Source organism: Perca flavescens, chromosome 2, assembly GCF_004354835.1.
Source record: "Perca flavescens isolate YP-PL-M2 chromosome 2, PFLA_1.0, whole genome shotgun sequence".
NCBI lineage: Eukaryota > Metazoa > Chordata > Actinopteri > Perciformes > Percidae > Perca > Perca flavescens.
Window position 1 is genome coordinate 32,306,766 of NC_041332.1, and position 25,333 is coordinate 32,332,098.

General features: G+C 41.8%; 1 protein-coding gene across 2 annotated transcripts in view; it reads right to left on the reverse strand.

The window, feature by feature from the left end:
- grk4 (G protein-coupled receptor kinase 4) overlaps positions 1 to 25,333 on the reverse strand; it is a 45,096-nt gene that overhangs the window by 18,598 nt on the left and 1,165 nt on the right. For both annotated transcript variants that reach the window (XM_028595835.1, XM_028595842.1), the window contains exons 2-5: positions 12,538 to 12,633; positions 6,646 to 6,758; positions 5,441 to 5,518; positions 3,519 to 3,619 (exon numbers count right to left, since the gene is read on the reverse strand). In XM_028595835.1, coding sequence (XP_028451636.1) covers positions 3,519 to 3,619; positions 5,441 to 5,518; positions 6,646 to 6,758; positions 12,538 to 12,633 — 388 coding nt within the window. The remainder of the gene's footprint in view (positions 1 to 3,518; positions 3,620 to 5,440; positions 5,519 to 6,645; positions 6,759 to 12,537; positions 12,634 to 25,333) is intronic.

Here is a 25,333-nt window from a genome sequence, read left to right on the forward strand (position 1 = left end):
GTGTGCTAAAATTCTCTTCTGCCGGCCTACGACACAGGACTGAAAAAAATCTAATTTACAGCAGATATCCCCTCCCTACCACCCAAATGTTGAAGAGATGCTCATATTTGGCAGGGAGATTTTCCTTGACCATATTTTAAAATGACCTCATCACTAAAGGAGGATGAGAAAAGCTGCCTGTGGTTACCAACAGCGCTGGGGTGGCTGTTCTTGGCAAAAGGCTTGAGAGTAGAGAGTTTCCACAAGGGGAGCACCCTCTGCTTCAGAATGTTAAAGAAAACTGAATTATGTCATAATGGGACCCTTTTGCTTTGTACATGAGATTCCATCCATTTAGACTAGATGATGATTTTAATCGGTCTCTCCTCTGCTGCTGCTGCTAGTTGTACTAAAAGCATGTACATCAAAACTCATTCAAATGCATTGCAAAGTGCTGGACTGTCCTGTAACTTCATCAGATACAATAACATCTTTTCAATTCAGTCTTAAGCACAGTATATGTTTTTCCCTGTATCAAGTTCTGACCTAAATATGTCTCAAATATCAAACCATGGCCTGAATAACTAAAGTTGCTCAGCTCAGACTTATCAACAGGCTTCACTCAGTCTTATAAGACAAAACCGGTCCCAAACACTTAAAGAAAGGGGCTCCAGAAAGGCAGGAGCCTAGCAGTGCCTGGCTTGGAGTCCAGCCCCGGACAGACACCACTGGGAGTAGAAATAAACACAGCTACAATATGGCTTTTGTTACTGGAAGGGAGCAGGGAGAGGAAAAGAAAAGGGGAGAAAAATTAGCACACGGACCTTTATCAAGACCGGAGATACACAAAACACCCAAGAACCACATGTACTGAAGGGCCACGCTTTACTCTTGGTATGACATAACCGTATGTTCCACTGCAGCAGAAGAAAATTCATGGGTGAGCTAATACATCTCTGTTAGTGGGTGTGTGGCTCTGCCAAAAGTCACATTTCCACGTGCAGCACCATGCTTTCCTACTTCACTCTCAGAAAAAAAAGAAGTGAATAAGCCCCGGGTCAGAATTACATATCGGAAAAAGAAAATTAAAGAAAATAAAAATTACACAACGGAATACAAATAATGATAGTGGAAGGAGTGATGACCAAACTTGAACAGGAATCCCATTCAAAACCATTTGAACTGCTGCTACTGAAAACCTTTCAGTAACACAAACATGTGCCTGTGTTGTTCTAGGTTTGTACACTCTGCTGTTGGGCCACGCTCTCCTTCCATTTCTCCTCAATTTTCCCCAATTCCTCTTAATTGCTCTTCTTTCAGTGCTCTCTGTGGGTCTTTCTTATGCAGCGCCTCATGCTGTGGATTCTGCCAGCCTATCACATCTTCCTTGCTCGCTATGAAGTCACGAAGTTTGAATGGAGGGGATGCTTCCCATAGCACAAGTTACTTCAGGATCTTCTTCAGTGTTATAATTCTTCAGTCTGAAAGATCATTTGGCACGTGTGGACGTGGCCTTATAATCCTGTCGCCTCTCTCTTTCTCACACCTTTTCTCTGCCCTCCCCAGTGCCCTTTTGACTACTCAGAGGTGTTAAAATAGAGATGCATGCAGAAAGGAAGGAAACCGGGCCAACAGACCATGACCTGAAATGCCAAAGAAAGAAGACCGGTGTGTTGTGTTTATCTGAACCTAAACCACTGATGGTTCCAGCTTCAGTCACACAAAAGCCACCACCTTGCCCAACACACACACAACACACACACTTATGAAGATACTGTACATAAATAAGCTCAAGATTAACAGACCAGATGTCACACCAACATTACGGCATTTCACAAAACTACTGGTCTCAATAACTTGGAAAAATCCACGCCTGGAGAAAAAAAATGAATTACAAAAAGTACAAACGGCAACAGTGTATCAGTGTAGTCAGCATGACCAGCTTCTGAACCTCATTGATTTTAGAGCTCCCAACAGCTACAGGAGAGCAGGCTGAGAACATAACGGAGTGTTTTTCCAACCATGATTCCCACTTCTCCTTAGTTCCTTCTAGCAGATTCCGGTATTCCCCCGGGGAAGCTCAAGTGAATCAGAGGCCGGTCACAGCATTTCCAACCCAAGTCTGTCTGCTTCTGTGGCTAAAAGTTGGGACTTCACAGAAATGCAGCTTTTGCCAGGACTTGAGAAACAAGGGTCCGTTTTCTTGAAGCCTCCTGATTTGATGAGAGGTGAATTGTATTGAAGTGTGCATCATATGTATTGATGAGACATATTGATGTATGTTTTTGTACATGGTCCCTGAAAAAACAAATTTCATAAAATAAAATGTGTTGTATGGGAGAAGACCTGGGTCGCATGTCATTTCCTGCCAAGTCACAGCCAGTGTTTACACAATCCAGCAACATTTTGGTGTAATTGTTTTCTACGAAAAGCACTTTTTTATGTTTTCTGGTTAGGCCTGGACAATAAACTAAATGTGTTGTGTTACCAGCATTATGAATCCCTTACTAACCTCAATTTACACACATCATAAATCTCCATGAGTTGTCTAAATTCACTTTAATTAAACTGAAAAAAGCTACAACAACCAATGACTTCTAACTAGAACCTCAACAAACCAATCAGCTCATAGTACAGTTCAGACATCAACTGCTCATACTAATTAAAACAAACACCTCAGAAGTGAGCCAAAACAAGAAAGAGAAATGTGGAAAAAATGTATAATCCACCGGTGTATATATCCAGTAACAGTCATTATTACATTTATCGTTGCCAAGATAAATATGACAACTTATCATGATATACATTTCACATTATATTTTTCAGCTGATGTCCTGTGCAACAGAAACTTACTGTGACAGAGTTAAATTATTGGGCTAATACAAAGTCACGTTGAGGTGTGTGAATGTGTGTGAGTCTGTGCAATAAGAAGTACATTCGGGGTAATAATCCCCGGTCTGTTTGCGTCTCCTGGCACTCAGAGCAGGAAGCAGAAACACCTGCAAGTGAGGGTATGTTTGTGTGTGTGTGTGTGTGTGTGTAAATCCGTGTTTGTGTGTGTGAGAGTGTGTATGGGGAGCACTGAGGTGGCTGTTGTTTTCATGCCAGCCATCCGGATGCTTTCTCTGCCCACTGCTCTTTTTTATTCGCCTTCACTGTGCATGTGTTTGCAAGCATATGTGTGTGTGTGTGTGTGTAAAATACTGCACTCCAGGTGCCAGCTGCCTCATCATCACTAGTGACAGGGTGCACTAGTCCACACAGTCTATAAAACACACACACACACACACACACACACACACACACACACACACACACACACACACACACACACACACACACACACACACACACACACACACACACACACACACACACACACACACACACACACACACACACACACACACACACTTTCTGAAGGTACAGGACTCTGTTGCACTTTGATGGCCAGACTCAATCATAAAGAAAAACACAAACCATCTATATAGTACAAATAATAATGATAACACAAATCTATATGGGAGATAGAGACTTACTTGGTGCAGTCATTAAAGAGATCCTTACATGGACTCTGCTCCAGCCTCTCCCGACACCCAGCGACCACATCGGGGGGTACGGCTGGCAGATGGGCTGCCGACTTGAGGGTTACAAAGAGAGAGACAGAGGGGTGAGGCAGACCGACAGATAGAGAGGGACAGAAACTAAAGGATGTTTTATGCTTCTGCGTCGAATCGACGGCGTACCCCTGCAGACCCCTCTGCGTCTACACCGGACCCTACGCCGTAGCCTGACGTGCACCTCTCGAAAAATGTAACTACACCTCGCAGTGACGCACGTCACTCGGCCGTGGCTTGGTAGCGTTGCATTTCCCCTCCCCCGACTCATTTCCTGGTTCTCTTTCTCCATAAACAACATGAAATCAAGGAGAGGGTTAACTTTTCCTGCTACAGATTCCCCCGGTGGTCAGAAAGAACAGGGGAGACACTTTGTTTCTCTCACTGTGACCCTAGAGTCCCTACTCGCTCCGAAGCTAATTGCTGTCACTCTCTCACTTCTCCCTCGCTCTATCACCCGCTCCCCACACACACACACGTCGGCTCAACACACACACCAGCGCACAAGTATAAACATCAGGCCACTTACATAGTAGGAGAGCACGATTCAGAAAATGTCACGATTCAATATCAATTTTTAGGCTCAAGATTCGTTTCAGAAACGATTCCCGATTAAAAAAACGATTCACAGAATGTAAATGTAGTTATTTTTCCCATGTGACTGCAGTAGACATACAATTTAAAAGAAAAGAAACAACAAATTAAATATAGCTTGTTATTACTTTATATGTCTTCATACAAAAATAAAGATTTTTGCAACTAAAAACTGCTAAGTGCCAAGCTTTGGCCAGCTTTCAAATACATTTAGTATAAAATAAAACTGTTAATAAAAAGAGCTTTTGGTTCAGAGTTCGGTATAGAGGACAATAGTATACACGCCATTACAAAACGAAAAAAAATATGAATCGATTTTTGGAATTCTATGAATAGATTTTGAATCGGTAGAACTTGACTCGTGATACGAATGTGAATCGATTTTTTTGCACACTCCTATTACGTAGGCTACGGCGAAAGCTCTGGAGCCTCCACAGGCCCATAAAACAAGCTTATGTGAGATGATGGTGTAATACGGCTGCAGACCACTAAGGCTAAAGAAAACCGATCAAAACATTATCAGACGGCTCGTCCCTTTCTATTTGTGAACCTGTACAGTCCGGCTAGTCCGGGTGTGGTCACACCTCAACGCAGAAATTAGTCAGTGTGGTCCAGTTCATAGGGTGGTGAGAATGCTGTAAACTCTATCAAGGACCAAAGTGCATCAAGCTTAAAAATAAAAAAAGTCTTGGTGCGGTTATGGTGAAAACACAACAAGGAAAAAAAAAAAAAAGAGTATGTGACACATTTATACATTAAAAACTCATACTTGCGCTACAGGACAGCCTGCTTCCTGTATTCTATTTCTAGGAACGCGTTTCTGGTAATGTGGCTCGTTTAGTTTACACCACAAATATAGTGTTGCATGATGATGCAAAAGGTTTAATTTTGGTCTCATTAGACCATAGAACCTTCATCCTCAACCAATAATGCTAATTAACCAACCAAGAGAACCAAAATAGAGGTGTGAACACTACCTAATACTGCTGAAGATAGAGGTGCCAATAATACAGTGTACAGTAGTACACCAATGCTAAGGGGTTAATAGACACATATTTGTCTTCATACACCTTGGATAAAGGCCACAGTTATTACAGTCCACCACATATGCATTATACATCATTGGCAAATATGTGTTTAGTCATTACTAAATGTAGATGTAATGATGGCATAATAAAAGTAATATTTAAGTAAAATATTAGTTCCATATTGACTAGCTCTGTTATTAAGTAGGTGTGTGTGCGGCATACCCCATTATTAAAGTATGTGTCTAAAACATTCAGTCCGTAGTCTCTCCTCTTCTCGTCAGGAGCGAGCTGGTACATGGCCTGTCAGAGAAGAACAGACGAGTGAGCAACCACAACAGCACAGGAAGCCACACTCATTCAGCCATCTTTAGCATCTCTCCAAATAAGGTCAGAAAAGAGACGGGTGCCAGAAGGTCGATGAGGGAGGTTGAGATGGGGAAGAAGAGAGCGGGAGAACGCTAGAGGGGTTAATGAGAACCAAAAGAGAGTGGAAGAAATTAAAACAGAAATGAGCGTGTTGCCACAGACAAATAGAGAGATGGTACTGGCAAAAAAAAAAAAAACATCTCATCTTAGTCAAGGCAGCAAACTGGCAACCATGTTCATCATCACGCTTCGCCCGTTACGTTCGTCAGCTACCAGGATGAGGCCTCAGTTTTCACCCCATCGCACCATCACAGAATGCGTTTTTGGTCAAAGTTGGTCTGGAGTTTGACCGCTTTGAGCACTGTGTTTTTAGTTGTTTTTTCAAGATTGCTGGAGAGGAATGGGACCGAGCGATGTGACTGTGCATCACAGCCAAGGCATGACTCCCTCAGTGGGACTAACCGCATGTTAAAGTTCTAAAATGCTGCTTGTTTCATTTCTTGCATTTTTAAGTTTATGAGTCAGTCACTCCCAGTGTACGTACCTATGTGCCTGTCTACCTAACTTGAAAAAAAGTCTAATGTAGGTTCTTATTAAATAAGCATGACCTCCCCCCCCCCCACCCCCTGCCCCCCAACCCCCAGTTTTCCTTTCTGGCATACCTACAGGGGCCTAGACACAAGCTCGAGACTGTGTTTGACTGCTCACCCAGGGGACGTGCCTCTGACGTGGGTTTGACCTCATGGAGGAGTGCATGGAGGAAGGGGAGGGGTCTGTTTTCTGACCGCCTGTCTAAGTCGCTAATCACCCCCCTACGCCCACCCCACCCACCACCCCGTGCTACTGCCAAGAGCAGGCAAAGGACCAAGCTCGGACTTCCCTCTCCTATTCGTTGCTCTGCGGGGCCCGATTCAGGCCCGTCTCATGAGAAGTCGCAGAAAGGCGAAAAAGATGAGATTAAGAAAGAAGAATAGTAAGTAAAAGAGGATGCGAGAAAGAAGGATAGCTGTAAGAACAGGGGAAAAGCAGAGTGATGGTAAAATGTTAACGTAATGTCTTACCACAGTATCCATAAACTCGATGCAGCGCTTCAGCTCTGGCCTGGTATCACAGTACTGACGGAATAACAGCCGACCAATGGGCTGCTTCTCACACAGACTGGTGTAGTCCCTCTCTGAGGGGAGGAGAGGGGGACAGATGGAGAAACATTACTACGCTAAAAAATACACCGTAGCAGTGGGTCCAAACCAGAGGGTTGGGACCCTACAAGCAGTCACAAGATGAGTCAGGAAAGTCTGAGTAGGAAATACTGAATAAAACAATTCTTCTAAACAAAATGTTCTTCTTTTGTTTTTTTAAGACTCAAATAATACTGTACAGTTTTCACCATTCAGGCCTCTAGGAAATTTTAAAAACAACATATCCTATGAGTTAGCCAATGTAAACCAACTCATGGATGGGAGCTGGAGATGTTAAATGCTAACCAAATAAAGGTTTTATGTTTGCAAAACAGGCAAGGGGCTCATCTTTTACACACACACACACACACACACACACACACACATAACCTGTCAATACAGAACAAAAATATTCTGAAGCTTATTTTAGCTTATATTATCAGTATATATTTATGTTTAACATGATATTTCATTTTATCAATGGGAAACATACATGTGTCCAGACAAGGCTAGCAGCAGCACCGCGTCAGACACGTTTCTGGTGTGTAAAGACATAGAAAACGCAACAGAAACGCCACGCAGGCAGTGTGTAACCGGCCTAAAGGTGTGAGCGAAAAAAAAGACAGTCCCAAAAAGGAAGCTGTCCCTTAATAAGTACATTTGCTTATGTTAAAAACAAAACACACTGCATGTAAATGTTTTGTGTGTGTGTGTGTGTGTGTGTGTGTGTGTGTGTGTCTCCTGTGCAGCTGGCCCCAGCCTATTAGGACTAATGGCGTCCATTTGAGTCACATTTCCTCTGGCACCAAATGAGGAAGAAGACCCAGGACATTTTCCATCACTGGTTGACAGTAAGGACACGCACACAAGATAAACATACAAACAAAAATAGGCCACACACATTCACGTGCACATGCGCACGTGAATAGAGGAAGAGGAGCGATGCATGGGATGAAGATTTCTGTGGTGGTGACAGCTACAGGACAACCTCCGACAGTAAATCAAATTTTCACAACAGCCCTCCCAGCTGCACTGTTTATTACACAGCATTCCTCGCTGCTCAGCAGCTCAATGCTTCTTATTCAAACTCACCACTTACACAACCACAAAACCTAAGTTATCGCTTTGGTGAGCAAACAGTAGCACAGAGATATGATATTTTTATTGCTTCCCCTTCCACTGTGAGACAACGTGGTTTTAGAAGAACAAAAAGCTCTTTCAGAAAATCGCACTGAGAGATCTTTAACTGCATTGCGTTGCACTTGCAATCAAGACAATGCCTTTCATCTTTGACCACCAAGTTTTTGGAGGCCTGCTTTGGTGTTTCCCTATCATCTGCGTTCAGCTGTGAGCTGGAGCTGGAGCAGGGAAAGCCCCCTCTCATAATTGATGAAAGCAATTTTAGGGCGTCTGTAGAGCACAAAATGTTTGGAGCAGTTTATTTGAACTTTGGAGCGTTTAGTCCTTTAGCTGGATTCATCCTGCCAGGTGAGAACAATGTGTTGAATACCTGAAAATGTGGATCTCTCTTTGCATTTTGCAAACAAATGTGTTGAATTCCATCAAAAGCCTGTAACTTGACACTCTAAAAAAAAGCTTCTTATGAGTACACGTGACTTCTTTTCATGAGATGGTTTGTTTGCAAATGGGCAGTGTGAACCTAAACAAACCAGATTCAACAAAGAAGAAGATGAACTTTGAATGCTCTCTTAGCTTGAATCGTTAGCGTCTGCCGCTCAGCAACCCAAAAGCTAGAGATTACAGATTCTCTCTTTTAGTTCATATTTTCTCAAGGGAATTTTGTTTATCCCCTACTGCATATCATTACACTAACGCTCTAGTTTACACTGAGTATCCTGATAAGGTCGGTGTCTTGCTCCAGGTTTTGCTCTGAGGATTTCAGGGTGGTTTCAGTCCAATTAGCATTTCCTGCTGAATCACAGCACAACTGGTCACTCTTTGAGGTGATGAACTCCAATGTTCCTAACATGAAAATCACTGGGTGACAACCAACATAATCCAAATGAAGGGATGGTTTCATAATTATACAAGTTTATATTATTTAAAGTGCTCATATTATGCTCACTTTCAGGTTCATAATTGTATTTAGAGGTTGTACGAGAATAGGTTTACGTGGTTTCATTTTCAGAAAACGCCATATATTTGTTGTACTGCACATCGCTGCAGCTCCTCTTTTCACCCTGTGTGTTGAGCTCTCTGTTTTAGCTACAGAGTGAGGCATCGCACATGCGCAGGAAGTACTGCTAGCTTGTCAGTTGCAGATTATGAGGGCGTGCCACGCTAGCAGCTAGGTGAGCATTATAACGTGTGTTACAAAGTGACGCACTTTTGTCTCTGAAGTAAAGGCTGGACTACAATAGAGCTGTTTGGAGCAGTTTGTGAACAGTGTTTTCTGTTGGAGATGGTAAGTCCCTTTGGGCTTTTTCACTTTGTAAACCTATAATGTGCACACACAAAAAAGGAACACAATAAAGGAAAGGGAAAAAGCCAAAAACCATAATAGGAGCACTTTAAGCTTTTGAACCGTAGCTCAGTTTACACCACATTTATCTATAAGGGTTATAGCACTGTCACTTATTAGCAAATGCATGCCATATAATGTTATTTTACCACACAAAACTGGTATATGAATGGATAAAGGAATATGTCTGTGCTCCAGAAATACATTTATATAAAATCATGTTAATGGGACATTCTGAGCCTTGTGACAAAAAACAAAAAACGTACTGATACTGTCACACACCACCTTTACTTGCCATTTAAATAGAGGGGAGTAGTCTCAGCAGTTCTGTATATACGTTGTTATTTTCTGTCATAATTTGTTTACATTTTAACAGTACACAGAGAACTGGGACTTGGCAACAATCTGTACCCAGGGACACCTGAATGATTTTAGTATCCATGTTTTCATACCTTAAATGGTAAACAAGTCAATTTTCTAAAAGCATAGCATATTCCTGTAAGAGCAACAACTACTACAAAAGGTAATTCATGTCAGACTGCTATTAAAAAAAAGAAGAAGGTTGAAATGAATAAATAAATTATATAAATTATTTATTTATTTTGTACAGCCTTAGTGGGTTGGGCATACATCATTAACTGTGTCTGTTAATGTCCACATATCAAGACAGAAACCATGCTAAATCACATTCATGTCTATGAACAGTCTCTCTTAATCAAACAATGTTTTGTTTTTTCAGTAATACAATTATTAACAAGGACACCCCCCCCCCCCTCCCAATCACGTATCATATGCACAGAACACCTCCAACAAAACTACGATACGCACAAATTCAAAAACAAACAAGAACTGTACCTCTGCTTATTACCCTCCAAGACATGCCCCAGTACTTTACCCTTCAGGGGGTTCACCACTTATTACATTTTAGATCTCCTGTCCCGCATTTTCCCTCTGTAGAAGTTCCCCTGTGTCTCCTTTTTTTTTTCCTTTTTATAAAGTGGGAAAAATGGTTTCCAAATGTTTTCATACACCCCCAATTTGTTATTTAAGAATAGACGTTAATCTGTCTCTTTATCTTGCCTATTTCTTAGATAAAGTTTACAAACTGCTCACCTGCAAAACTAAGTATTCTGTTATAAAATGTACACTGTGAACCTAGAAAGACCAAAGAGCCACAGTTTCTCTTGTCTGGGTTAAATCATTTGAATATGAGAATGTAAGCCAAGTGGAAACCAATGAAAGTTTTCCTCTTTGCGTAAGAGAAACCTCTCCTGTGTCCTGAAGAAAAACAACTGAGAAAGTAAGACCAGAGAGAACGTGCAAGACAAAAAGATGTCAGAAATGAATAATGTAAGGAAAGAAAATAACGATGGGAGAGTTGTAAAGCTTGAACTAGCCTGGACTAGTAGTAACTGTCTGAGCCAGTGAAGTAGGCTGAAATTACAACTTAATTAAAACTCCAATTTAGGCTATGACTGAGAACGTTGCTGAGACAGTGAATGGCCAGCCACAAGTGTATACGTATGTGCAGTAGGTGTGCATGCTTGTTAGGGAGAGACCGCAGAGATCAAAACTAATAGGCGCAGGTGTACTGTATGCATTGGATGGATACCAGAGGAGAAAAAAAAAGGGAAGGGGAGATAGAAGGAGAGGAGGAGAGAGTGGCCTAAGGCTGGCAGACAAAGTGGCTGCAGCCCACATAATGTAATCTAGGCTTCCTAGAAGTACTGCACACTTGTCAAGGCTAAGGTCAAATGCCTGACATTATCAAGACACAACAAAGACACTGCTATCAGTCGCTTTACTGTATCCTTCTATCTGCTGTGCCTACACTGTGTATGGGCATGTGTGAGCGTCTCTGCACACAGGGTGTGTGTGTGTGTGTGTGTGTGTGTGTGTATGTGTGTGCACATGCCTACACGTCTGTGTGTTTAAGGAAGCAAAAGGGATTATTTTGATCCTGTGCTCAGTGTGATAGGGAAGTTACGCAATAGCATCTATGTAATAGTGACGTATGTAAAATTCAACAGCTGCTGCGTACACACACACCCACACACACCCACCCACACCCACACACCCACACCCACACCCACACACACACCCACACACACACCCCACACACACACACACACACACACACACACACTCCCCTGCTAGGTTATAATCCAAATGGCAATAAATATGTAAGATATGCCAAGCACAATGCTTCTTCACACTTAAGGTGACATTTATGTGCTGTTTTTTAAGCAGGTGATCTATTGTGGCAGACGACAGATACATTCAAGTTTATGATAATTAGATCTGTGAGTAATGATTTGCGATATGAAGACAAAACGACAAGGAACACAATTGACGCTGAGTATGAGGTATCGCCGTAGGGAGTATGTTCATCTACATCTTTCACTCAGCCTCCCTTCTTTCCTCCCGCCCGTTTGCGCTTACTCTCTCCTGGCCTTAAGAGATCTTTCCTCCCGTTGTAAAAGCCTCTCTTTCTTTGTTTCGTTTATTCACTCACTCCATAACTCTCCTGTTCTGCCACTCTTATGTTACTCTGAAGTGGTGGAAAGAGGGAGGAGAGAGAGAGATGCAGATAGTGGGAGGCATGGAGACAGAAAAGAGGGAGGGAGAGTATGTGGGGGAGGGTAGCACTGCAATCTCTGGCAGAGATAGCTGTGACACACACACACACACACACACACACACACACACACACACACACACACACACACACACACACACACACACACACACACACACACACACACACACACACACACACACACACACACACACACACACACACACACACACACACACACACACACACACACACACACAGTGGGTGGGGGGAACGAAGAGATAACGTAGCCCAGGAGTAGAGCACTTGTCTGTGCCACACAAAGAGAATGTTGCCCCTACTTTCAAGTCAAACCTGGATGTAGACAACCGGAAGGAAGCAGGAGTGAAGACGTTTTTGATTTGGTGTGTGAGCAGACAGACAGACAAACAGACAGACAGTCATTGAGACACACACACCTAATGTTAGGGGAGACTTTGAGATTAAGAAACGGCTGTGGAAACGGATTCCCTGAGTCAGAACACACACAAACACACATCTATACACACCGTTTCCTGTCCCCTGCCTGTAACTTGCGGGTGGAGACGGGTAGAAACAGGAAGGAAGTCCAATCTGAACTTCCTCCCGCAGTCAGACCCACCCCAACGACATAGCATGGCACGTTATCTTTCTGCCTCACACACCCACGCCCACACACACACTCCAGGTTTCTCACCAATAGTGCGGCGTAGCTCCTCACACTGGCTGATGTGGGGGAGTTTTAGCATCTCCTTCCATTTCTTACTGCGACCATTCCTCTTCCCTCCTCCACCTAAGAGACACAAACAGATTTTAAAAATCAGCCCGTCAATCTCAGTCACTGTTTCAAAATTGCAGTTGGAGTCTTTCGGCCAATTGTTGGCATTTTCTACACAGGAACAAGAGGACAACCGGTCTAGTGTGGATGTGTGAGCAGTATGTTGACCAGGCAGCGACCAGAGGCAGGGACAGCTGGTTCCTCTCACCAGTCGCCTCTATGCATCATGACTGAGCATGTGGTGAAGAATGTTGACAGCTTCAAAGATCATAAGACAGACACACACACACGCACACACAAACACACACACACACACACACAAAGGAAACTAGATTTAAACAAACAAACAAACAAACAAAGTAACAGCAAAGATAACTGTTGGAGTTAAATGGTGGATTACACATTGTCTGATGATAGCCAGTTGCACATGGCTGGTTATATTGCAGGAGAAATTCGTGCACACACTTGAGCCAAAAATATAGAATGATTGACGGTTACAGTCAAACCAGCCCAACAACCAGAAACAAATTGTCAGAGATTAACTTCTTCCCTGTCAAAAGCTGAGGAAAATCTAAGTGTTGATACATGTAGTGCCAATAAAACAAGGTTGAAAGTGACAATGCTTGTATACTGTACAAAAGACATGAGGGTGAAAAATGTGACCTAAACTTGGGGTCAGAAGGACAAAAGAGAGAAGGAAATAGAGAGTCATTGAGGTAAGCTATAAAATGGACAAAGATACTGACAAGGAAAGAAAGACAGGGATTTTAATGGCAAGCTATGAAAGCGTGCGTGTGTGTGTGTGCGCGCGCACGTGTCTGTCGGAGCTGGCTCGGCCACCCCACCCTGTTTAATGTCACTCTGACGTCAAAGCCATGTGTGCAAGCCCTTAATGCAGACAGGATGGAGCAAGTATTTATTTAACTTTGGTTCTCCCCTCTGAGAGAACGGGGCCCTCCATAAACACCGACTTCAGAGCAGTTTCGCTCATTCATAGCCGAGCCCAACAGCCAGCGCTGAGATCATCGCGCAGGATCTCAGGCCAGGTCTGCGCATGTGCAGAAGTGACCAGATTCAAAAGTTGGAACATGTTGGGAATGACTGATGTCAAACCAGGAGACATGCTGCTCAACTACGGGGATGCACATTCCTTTCCTTTAAAGATTTATAAACAGCAGGGTCATCCTGGTCGCACAGGAGTCCAAGACCCCAAAACTTGGCCTCACATCATCCCCCTTCTCTCTATTTCCCCATGTTTCCTACCACTCTCTGCTGTCAAATACCAAAAATGCCATAAACAGCTTTGGCCACAGATGAATGGATGACCCATTACAGCTGGTTTAAAACAACTTAAGGTAACCAAAGTCCTCTTCATTCAAGCCAGTTATTTCTTAAAAGGAGACAAAAGGTGGCACGTGGCATCAATGCAAAGCATTTATCTTGTATTCAAATGTAACAACATTTCTGAAAGTCACTGAGCAATTACTATCGATCACTTCTATTTCACTTGCAGCTGTTCTTGCAGTAGTAGTACAGGGTTATTTACTTTGTGTGTATTTTGGTGCGTTTCCTCCATTTTCAAGTCTGACAGGTTTGATGTATTTAAGCAATGGGAGTCTGGGAAACCGAAAGAAATGCACGCGAGGGGGTAGGCCAAGAGTATTTTCATGCAGTTTTTGTTTGTACGTCTGTATGTGGAGCGAGCTCTAAGTGCATTAACGAAGGTTACATTCATGCGTCTCTTCTGTCTCGGCGCTCTCTCCTCCCCGGTGATCAGGTCCTGTTTATGCTCTTAATGTGTGTGCAGGCCAAAAACAGTCCCAAATATGCTCCTCTCTCTGTTCTTAACTTTCCTCTCTCTTTCATCTCAAGTAGGAGAAGGAGCCAAACTGGAGGTCACACGGTAGACTGTAGTATAATCTCCCCCCCCCACCATTTCAGAGTTCCAGCAGCTTTTACAGTTTCAGACTAGAGAATTATTTTCTTCAAAGCCAGTTTAAATAGAGTTCACAACTTAATTCACATCCAAAAGTTAAAGTGGAAAAAATAAAATAGAACTTACAGAAAAAATACCTGTGTAGACCAATATTAGCTCATTAAAGATATAGGGCCCTAGTTTAACGATCTAAGTGCACGGCGTGAAGCGCCTGGCGCAGGTGCATTAAGGCAGTTACACACCAACCAGACGGCCAACCGTCGGCAGAAAAGCCAGTCGGACTGATCAGTCTCCCCGAGTTGGTCCAAAAAGTGCCTCAGAACACACCGTTTCATTTCAGATCAACAAAGGTCAGTTTAAAAGATTTGTCAGATTTTGAGAGACTCTAGTCAGGCTCATTCCGTTCGCCATTTCCGGGTGAGTCCCGACTGCCCTGCCTCCGAATGAACATGTCAGGTAGTGTCTTAGTGTCTTCATTAATTCATAGGTGTGTTTTGGGCGTTTCAACCCATCGGTCACAATTGTGACCGAAAAAAAAAAAATATATATTTATAAGCCTCTAAAAATGTTACTAGGGAATTTCCCAACACTCTTTCAGTAAATTGAAATAATATCGTGTTTCAATGAAATGTGTGCAGTGTCAAATGTTTTGAGTTAATTGTCACATGACCAGAGCTGTTTACTTCCTGGTTGCACCTTGAGAAGAGGATGGCTGCCTCAAATAAAAGGTTAGTAAAGTATGTTAAAATAAACATAGGAAAAAGATTTTTTGAACACATGCTCTTTAAGTTGTCTAGTTATGATATATACATTTGTAATTATTCAAATGTGTTTGGTGTGTTTGCAGAATGAGTAAACATGTTAACGGTCACAATAGTGACCGGTGGGATAGAATGTTGTATCTAGATGCACACATTCTTCTATACAAACAAAAGTCTTGTCGTATCTTACCTACATTTTCTCTTTATTTTAGATTTACTTTAAGTGAAGTCCTTGACATGTTGGATCTAGGAGACGGCCCAGACAAGGCATGCAACATTGCAATCATACCTCAAAATGAGAAAGATGCCATTATAAGTGATTGTGATAGTGATGGGTCAGATATGGCCTATGAGGGGGAGATGGGCCATTTGCCAGCCAGGATTTTAAATGCACATGCTGAACTGTTGGAGACAGATGATGACCGGAACAAAACTGAGTATGAGCTCCCCCCCTCCCCCCCACCAGCCCTCCCTTACCACATGTCACCACAGAACATGAAGAGTACAGGGCTTCTATAACGGCGTACCAGGCAACCAGAAGAGCCAACCTCTTCTTCACCACCGTCTACTGTTGAAGAGCCAAGCTGTTCTAGCCACCAAAGAAATAAGACTGAAGAGCCTCCAACATCCTCACACCAACTAACCAGTCTGAGAAACCTCCAAGATATCCTACCTGCCAGAGAAATAAGTCTAAAGACACTCCAAGGTCCTCTGAATGCAAGAATGGCCAGTCTGAGGAACCTTCAAGGTCTTCTAACCGCCAGAGAAGCAAGTCCAATAAAACCTTAAGGTCCTCTAACTGCCAAAATCGTGCGTCTGACGAACCTTCTAGCGGGTCTTCTAGCCACCAGAGGGGCCAGCCAGAAGGGCCATGGGTGTTAAAACGATCAAAGAGGCCGACCACTGTTAGCTTTCCTGAATACAAAGTATACAGCCCAAATGCTGCTGAATGTGTCAAACAGGGCTGTCCTGATACAATGGATGTTTTCCTCCTAATGTATCAACGATAAATGAGGACTCTTGAGGGTACATCGTTCCTCAAGTTTTTATGTTCAATGTGAATGAAGTAAATAATGTACATTTTCTAGTGAATGTTGCACTAAAATGTTATGCCAACATTACAATATTGCACAAGTACAATTTAAAATGTTTTATTTTAGTTACAAATAAATGTGTCAATACATGTTATGCTACATGTAATGCTGTTGCAAGTTGTATTCAAATGAATACAAAATGTCTCAGTGTTCATACTGTATCAGTGTGGAAAGTCCCAAGTTCTGGATTTAGTAATTATTCTGTATTCTGTTTCAGTGATTGCTGTCAAAATACCCTTATTTTAATAAAAAAAACAATTTGAGCAACATTTAATTGAGAATACGCATATTAATAAAACACACTTTCCTTCATTTTTTTTTTTTTAAATAATTCTTGATTATTTCAAAGGGTGGCTGATAACACATGATTTGCATATTTGCATGTCTGAAAAATTTGCGCTTAAATGGGTTAAAAGCCAGGCGCGTTTGTAACTTGGCGCTTAGCTATTATGATGCCGGATTTTCTAAGCAGGAAGGAGAGATTTTCAGGAGATTATGCGTGAAATCAAGTGAAAGCGTGCGAGCAGATCATATAATACTATTTGACATTGTAATATTTTTATTTTTAATCTTTTGCATGTTTGTGTGCTGCTGCGCAAAATGTAACAAGCACAGTGGCACGAGCCTAGGCACATTTTACTTACGCGCTGTTAAAATAACAATGAAATGCTGCGCTATTGACTTTAGACCAGGTTTTTGTTGGTCAATGGCGCGATCACTTCCCGCTGCCTCAAGATAGCAATACTCCAAGAATTCACCTGAACACACCTCCCTGTAAGACCAGCACGCCCATGGGCGCACAGATGGGCGCAGGTGCATTCGCTATTTAAACGACGTGGGCGCTGGAAGGGAAACTGACAACTGCGTTGATCTTAAACTAGCAAAGACACTTGTGTCGGGCTCTATGGAGGAAATATTTATTCATAATTCAAATTGAAAGTCCAAAGAGAAAACAAGCGAGATCAAATTAAAAATATTATTTTTAAAATTTTCCATTTGGCTTTGGCTTTTGAATTTAATATTTGGCTTTTGAATTTCAATTTAACATTGGATTTTAATTTTCATTTGGCTTTTGAATTTCAATTTATCATTGGCTTTTAATTTTCATTTAATATTTGGCTTTTGAATTTCAATTTAACATTGGATTTTAATTTTCATTTGGCTTTTGAATTTCAATTTAACATTGGATTTTAATTTTCATTTAATATTTGGCTTTTGAATTTCAATTTAACATTGGATTTTAATTTTCATTTAATATTTGGCTTTTGAATTTCAATTTAACATTGGATTTTAATTTTCATTTAATATTTGGCTTTTGAATTTCCATTTAACATTGCCTTTTCATTTGGACTTGACACATGTCAATGTAAATGAGGAGGCGTGGCCCAAAGGCTGGTGGGAGGGTCTGAAACCAAAGGGGTGCAGAGGCACCTTATGAGCAGCAGGGGGAGCTTACTGCTGAGGAGCACACTGTTAAGCATCTGTCTGCAGCTTCACCACTAGGCTGGCTCTTGTTTCACATGATAGAAAATGATGATGTAAGCTAAAAACAAACCACATTTCATGCAACAACCGTGAAGTTTTCATGTAGTTACTATAATTGGGCCCGTGTGAGGACTAGATTTAAAGCCGATTCTGGTTCCCAACTTCGCCCCAGGTGTGTCTGTTTAAAACACGACTCTCTTTTGATGTTATATTTAATTAAGCAACAGTAGAAACATGGGTGTGGGTAGCTCTGCTTACGTGTGTGTGTGGTCAGATTTCGAGGACGCACACACACACACTCTCTCTCTCAACCGGATAGTCATCGTCCGAACTGCGACCTCTCCTTTTTCTTTCTCTCACTTTTTTCTCCGGGTGGTGCGCGCGGTGTGAGGTGCGTGTCCGCGCTATTCTCCAACATGGAGCCTCCTCACAACTATCACTCCTGATTGACGGCCTTTTGTACAGCCTATGTAGGCTACTTTTTGAAATTCAAAAGCCAAATATTAAATTCAAAAGCCAAAGCCAGGTGCAAGATAGGGCCTATACCCTATCAGCAGCTGTAAAATCTTCCACTTATACATATCTTGGTTATATTTAAAAGTGGTCATAATTTAAAAAAAAATTATAAATATGTCATGATCTCTAACATCGATATTGGTATGGGCCTTAAATTCCAGTATCGGCCAGGCTCTAGGTCAAACAGATTTTGTCTAGAAATAAATATCTGCATTTTACGAGGATATCCTAAATATCTTTGGGTTTTGGAATGTTGGACAGAGAAAACAAGACATTTTAAAAAGCCACCATGAGCTCTGGGAACTTGTGGACATTTTTCACAATTTGCTGAAATTTTAAGACCAAACAATTAAATTGATTAATGAAGAAAATAATTGTTAGTTACATCCCTAAATTATGATTTAGTTATTCATGGAAATGAAACAATAAAATCGTCTCTGTATTTATTGAAAAAAATATATAAATAATTGTTATTATGTACATACATATACAATATGAATACATAATGTGAGTATTTGCAGAGAATAAATGGTAATTCTGTGAAAATTAAAGAGATAGCGGTGATAAAACTACATCACTGGCAATTTCTTCTGCTGCGATTCCCAGCTTTTTCAGATGTTACCATGAACACAGAGCCGTGTGGCGCTGCTGTCTTCACAACTCGTCTTTATTTTGCATCGCCATATGGGAGAAGCCGCTCACCCATCTGATGAACACATGTCACATGCCGACACTCGGAATAACAGCCACAAGGCCAGAAAAATCAAGCTCGTCTGTGACAGTAACAGAACGACCACGGCAGCAAGCAGCCAGTATTTACATCTTCACACAATCCGCTTCGGGCAGTTCGGCTACACACTTGTACACAGTGACTTAGTGCAAGAAGGTTTAATTACTTGAACCCTCACAAAAACAGCATGGAGGTTAAAAAGATCAGGGTCAGTGTGCACTTAAAAATGTCTTCGGAGCATAAAATGAAGAGAAGTAAATGAATGAAGTAAAAAGCCAAACCTGCTGTTAAGTAACCCCACTACATTTGGGCACCAACAGCATTTTTCGAACTTTAAAAACACTGATAACACTGTTTACCAAGTTATTTTTGGCCAATGTAATCATACCCTGAATATTTGGAACCAGCCCATACCTTGTCAGATCTGACCTCCACCCTGCAGCAGTCACATAGTCGGAGGTTCAGAATTGGACGGCTGCGGTATCCTCCCAAAAAACATGACTTAAATGGTAGGAAATGAGAGAGGGTCACGCATAGTTTAGGCCCATTGTAATATGAGCATGCACGCGCACATGGGCACAATGGAACCTGGCCATGATAAATGAATGGCCTGTTGCTTTCCCAGTCGCTCTCTGCCATACAGTATGCGATTGGCTGGAGTAGCCCCTGATAAAGAAAACATTAGCTGCTAGTATCTGTGTTGCCTATTCAAAGCAAAGGCCCAGTGTTTGCATAAGGTAATCCGTCTGTATACTCGTACTGAAAGACACACATCAGCTGAGACAGGGGATAAGACAAACGTGAATATCAGGCAGCACTGCGCTCCTCTAATCCACACCTCTTTCACATGCCCCCCCTTCCCATTTTCCCCTCCGACTTCTGCTTCTTGCTCCCCTCCCCCATATAAACATTTTTTTCTTTGATATGCCTTTGTTCTCTCTCTCTCTCTCTCTCTCTCTCTCTCTCTCTCTCTCTCTCTCTCTCTCTCTCTCTCTCTCTCTCTCTCTCTCTCTCTCTCTCTCTCTCTCTCTCTCTCTCTCTCTCTCAACATCAGAGTAAATTCCAGGACATCAGGACATGACAACAGAATGAGCAAGGAGCAGGACCGGGGGAGGTGGGGGGGGTGGCTCTCACATGCAGTTCTTCACTTGAGCAGAAAACACACACAGCTGTGGGGGTTTTGCAAGACCTCTCTTTCCTCGGCCTCATCGCTCTGTGTTCAAGATATTCCATTAAATCTTGCCGAGACGTGCTTGAAAACTGACCCTTGTTTTTGCAGTGTCTTGAGGGAGAAGGGGGAGGGAAGGACGGCGAGCGAACAGGGTGAGACTAACTTGAGCAAGACGCACAGAGTTGTAAGAGAGTTGCAAGTGAGTAAGTCTGAGGACAGACTGAAAGGTTAATCATCTATAGGTTATCTCCAGCTGCCTCTCAGATGAAGGGCCCACCGGTTAATTTTCATGGCCACACTGAAAGAGCAGGAACACACAAAAGCAGCCTCTCCAGCACTGAGCCCTTGGGTGAGGAACACATAGCACATATTACACCTTGAAGATTATCTTTGATAAGACAACACTTTCAAGTCATATTTGAAGGAGAGACTGACATAAAATGTTACCAAGGACAGACGCCAAAATTGTGACACTAGGAACGTAAAAAAAATTAAAAAAAGCTAAACTGATAAAGCATGAAGGACCTTTGATATTTAATACACTTGCTACTAGACTTTGACTCAGCCAGACCTTTTAAAAACTCTTTTTAGAGAAACTAAATCTTTATTTGAACCATACGAACTTGTAAATACAGTCAGCCGTACACATTGTTAAATCAGGCTGACAGCTGGGTTCTCATAGGAACAACGGCCATTTAACATTTAATAAGGCAGCTGGAACAAGGTCCCTATGATGTTCACAAACTGCCACGGAAAGTGCCTCTTCATGCTTAGTCAGCTTGCCAAGAAATTGTGCTAATGAACATCCCAGTAGCCACCCAGCTAAGCGTCGCTGCTAGTGCCATACAGCATAGCTGCGTACGCAACACACTGCGTCTCGTTCTCCGCACAGTCCACTTGTGGGTGTAATAACTATAAAATGAGTCCCACATCAAGGGAGAGTCACAAAGCAATGTGTTTTAAGAGCCTCAGCTGGAGGAAACACCCCAGAGTGATGACAACAAGTGTTAGCCCAGCTATGACCACAAAACTAATAAAGCTACGCTGGCTTACGTCACAAGAAAACCCTCACAAGTGGTCTGAGAGGACCTGCTAGGCTACCATTTGAAGGGTGGTGGAGAGGGGGCAGAGAGCAGAGAGAGGTTAGAGACACCAACAGCAGAGCTATATCCTCTTAAAACTGTAATGTTTAATGGCAACGCTTCCAACTTGTAAGGTGGAAATGAATTATATAAGCAGGATTAGTTTCTACGGTTTGTCAGAGGAATATGAGCACTGGACTGCCCACATGCTTTCCTTTTTATGAAGACAGTAGGAATTATGAAAGAAACACAGCAGAAAAAGATCAAGTGGAACGGCATTCCATACATGTCCAGTTACTCTTATATTTGAATATGAAAACATGCGTGGAAATGTAATATGTGGTGAATGTTCATGTCCCCTTTGCATACATGTTTGTATTAAAGAGTAATAACACTCAGCTACGCAACTCAATCCTGTTCTTCTCTGCCCTTTGGGTATTTTCATTGCTTCTTAGTCAGCACAGGCACATTTGTCTATCTAAGTCAGTGACGGCCATAAAATGAAGGTTCACCAGTTTTTTGTTACAGAATAGCCTTCCAAATGTTTTCCAACTCAAAATTACATATTGATTTCCTCCTACAACAGTTTTGGGGCAATGCTCAACTTTTGAGTAGTGCATGTTCCTAATTCCCAGATAGAGAACATAAAGTCACATCCTTACATTACCAGTGCAGCTTTATTAAAGCTTAATTGCAGATCTTTCTAAGCTGAGGTAACATAAGCAGTAGTCAGCACCTCAGGTTGGGCATTTTACAAGCTCTGAACAAGGTTCTTAAATGACCAGAATGCATTGCAGACATCCAACAGGTTGTGTTTTGACTAAGGGGCGCAACTATTCTCAAGTGGAAGAACTCTTTCTGTCGGGTAATGTAATAAATCTCTAACTGAAGTAAAAAGCATTGTCAATAAACTACACATTTACAGATATTAATATTAGGAGGATATTAACTGACCTCATTTAGTTGTAGAATTCCCCAGGTGCTCTAGAGCAGTCCCCTTAGAAACTACAACACCCAGATCCACCTCTTGCCTACGTGTTACAACTGAACTCAAAACCAAGCAGTATAGAATACAGTGCTTTAGTTCAAGACATTACCTTTCAGCTACTCATGTAACAGACATGTTGTACAGAAGGGCTAATATGCAACGTGTCTGTTACATGATATGCCAAGTTTAAAAATAGAGTTAAATTCTATGTTTTTAGTATCACTTTTGTAACATTGTTGACATCTATCAAGCCTGGTCAGAAAGAAAGAATAATTGCAACAGTTTCACAAAATGAATTACTGTAATGTGCAGACTGCTGGTATCTAACAATGACATTGGCATTCAGGGGTGGATTTGTCTTAAAGAAATGTACAACTTCAGCAATGTCTTAATTATTTACACATCAAGGTTGAGATTCAGATTAGCATCCGTTGTCAGGTCTGAAAGAGGAAACTATGTCTGATATAAAAAAAAAAAAATGTAGTGGCTATTCAACACAGCTTGCTTCCCTCTTGATTTACAATAGTATGAAACATATCAGTTTGTATATACAAAGGTTTCCTTTTGTATAGGAACCATCTTTGTTATGTGAAATTGACCACAGGGACCCTCCAATTTGGTTGTTAAAGAGCTCTGACAAATAAATGTAATGGAGGCATGATATTTTACAGCTGAAGAGTAAACATAATTTTTCTCAACAGACTTGACACTGCCATCTGCTCCGCTATGATAGGGTGCTCTGCCAACTCAGGTGCTGCAAAGTATTGTAAACAGTGGAGTCTGCAGGACAAAGTATGATAACACTGTTTCTAAATTATCTCAAGTGCTTTTAACAGCATTATGTACTACACGTTTTCTGTGACTATCAGCCAATATATGCACCAGTACAGTCTAGGATTAAACAATATAAGCCGCCAAAACAGGCCCTCCAATGTATCAGTCCACAGTCGGATTCTACAATTTATTGGTAAATATTGAATATCAATATTACTCAACTATGTGAAATGGGTTTGGACTGTCAATACAATTATTGAGAAGATGTTTTTCATGTTATACTGTACGAGACTTTGTGAAAATAACTAATGCTTGGCTGTGGTTTTTACATCCTCAAAAACTCTTGGTATTCTCACAAAAACAAGACAGTCACCTCATGCTACTGTCACCTCTTGCAGCTCTAAGGCAAAAGAAAAATCTAAATACTGTAAAAAATACTGGATTTCCTTTCCACATTCTGTACCAAATGTATATACACATTTCACTGAGGCAGAGGTGGGGAATGGCGGGAGCAGTGTCAATCCCTACAAGACCAAGCCACTTCCCTTGACGTGTCATTTCAACTGCGACAGAGCGGACACACCCTGTCATAACACTTCTCGCTCTGGCCACCCAGTTTCACATCAGCATCAGGTGTTCAAAAGTTGACTTAAAAAGTCAAAAGTTATGAGCATATTGTGACCAGAAGAAAAAGGTATTATAGGCATTTGTTAATCAAAAGATAATTCTGGGATGGAGAATGCTGCATAACGTTCTATGACCGTTGATGCGCCATGCATACTTATTAGTACGTTGGGAAATTGTCATTTCCCGTCTCCACAACGAGGTCAGAGAGTTGCAGAACAACTGATTTAATGTCTTGCTCAAGGACACGTTGGCAGGGGAAACTCTTGCTGACTCAGTGGTTTTGGACCCAGCGCATGCAGCTGCTGCTACTTGCAGAGGCCTTGATTCCGTGTAGCACCAGGGTAATCCAGGAGAGACTCTTGAATAAAAAAAGGCAGCTGACCTCTGATCCTCAGGAGATTTGGGTGTTTAAAAGTGGGATTTGCCCCACAGCTCGTGACACTGCCAGTGTTGACAATTGTCACCGTGACATACTGAAACACTTTGACAACTGCAAACACCCACCTCTGGAAAACCTAATTAAAATCAAATTAGTCTCCTGTGCACCATAAAGGGATAAATTGGGAGTGATTAGCCGTTTTAATCTGAGTGCTAATTAACACAGTGAATGGTATAGCAGGGAGAAATGTAACAAAGACAAAAAAACAACACTGACTAAACAATAACATGTATATATACTCAACATGTTAAATGTGTCCATGCTATACCAACTACGTCCAACTAACAATGTTATGAAGTCAAGTTTACATCACAAATTATAAGAACAAATAAGCGGGTTGGTCTTGATAAAAAGAACTCAAGTAATGACTGGAAATAGCAATACATTTCCTGACAAATGACCACCTGATTAATTAACAAATGTTTTCAGCACAAACCTTACCATTGAAGCTAAATAAATTGAAGTGAACTTTGGAGAAATATCAAGCCCCTTCTACTCAGTTCATGGTTCATACACTCATCATCACTGAGGACACTGACAGGTACTGAGCAGCCTGTAGATCCGATCAGTGTGGTACAATCGCCCTCACGGGGTAACACTCATGACAAATGCCAAGCACCATTTAATGGCAGGTAAAGGAAAGCCTTATGCCTCGTAAGGAGCAGCTGAAATGGATTCACTGCTGTGAATAATCCATTCCACAGTTCGTGTTGGCGTTTACTCTTGAACTGAAACGCAGTCCGAATATAATGCAAACCATAAGCAGGGGAAGGCCTCTGCATACCCACAATGAACCGCGACCCCCGAGCCATGTAGCCTACGCACTGTGAGCGACTTTGCTTTCGAATAAAATGTTGTTATCATTTATTTGTTTTATTTTATTTTTTTACAATTTACACGCTGTTGTTGTTATTACACACTACACACAGGCCTGGAATACAAAATGCATTAACTTGGACAATATCTTCTAAGGCCGTACACCCTCATATGCTGTGTCCTATCCGATTGAAAGATATAAAAAAAAAAAAAAAAAATCGTTGAGCAGTAATGACACCTTTTTACCCTCCTCTGGCAGCTAACAGTGTTGTACACCCACCCTGCGTGCGCCCACT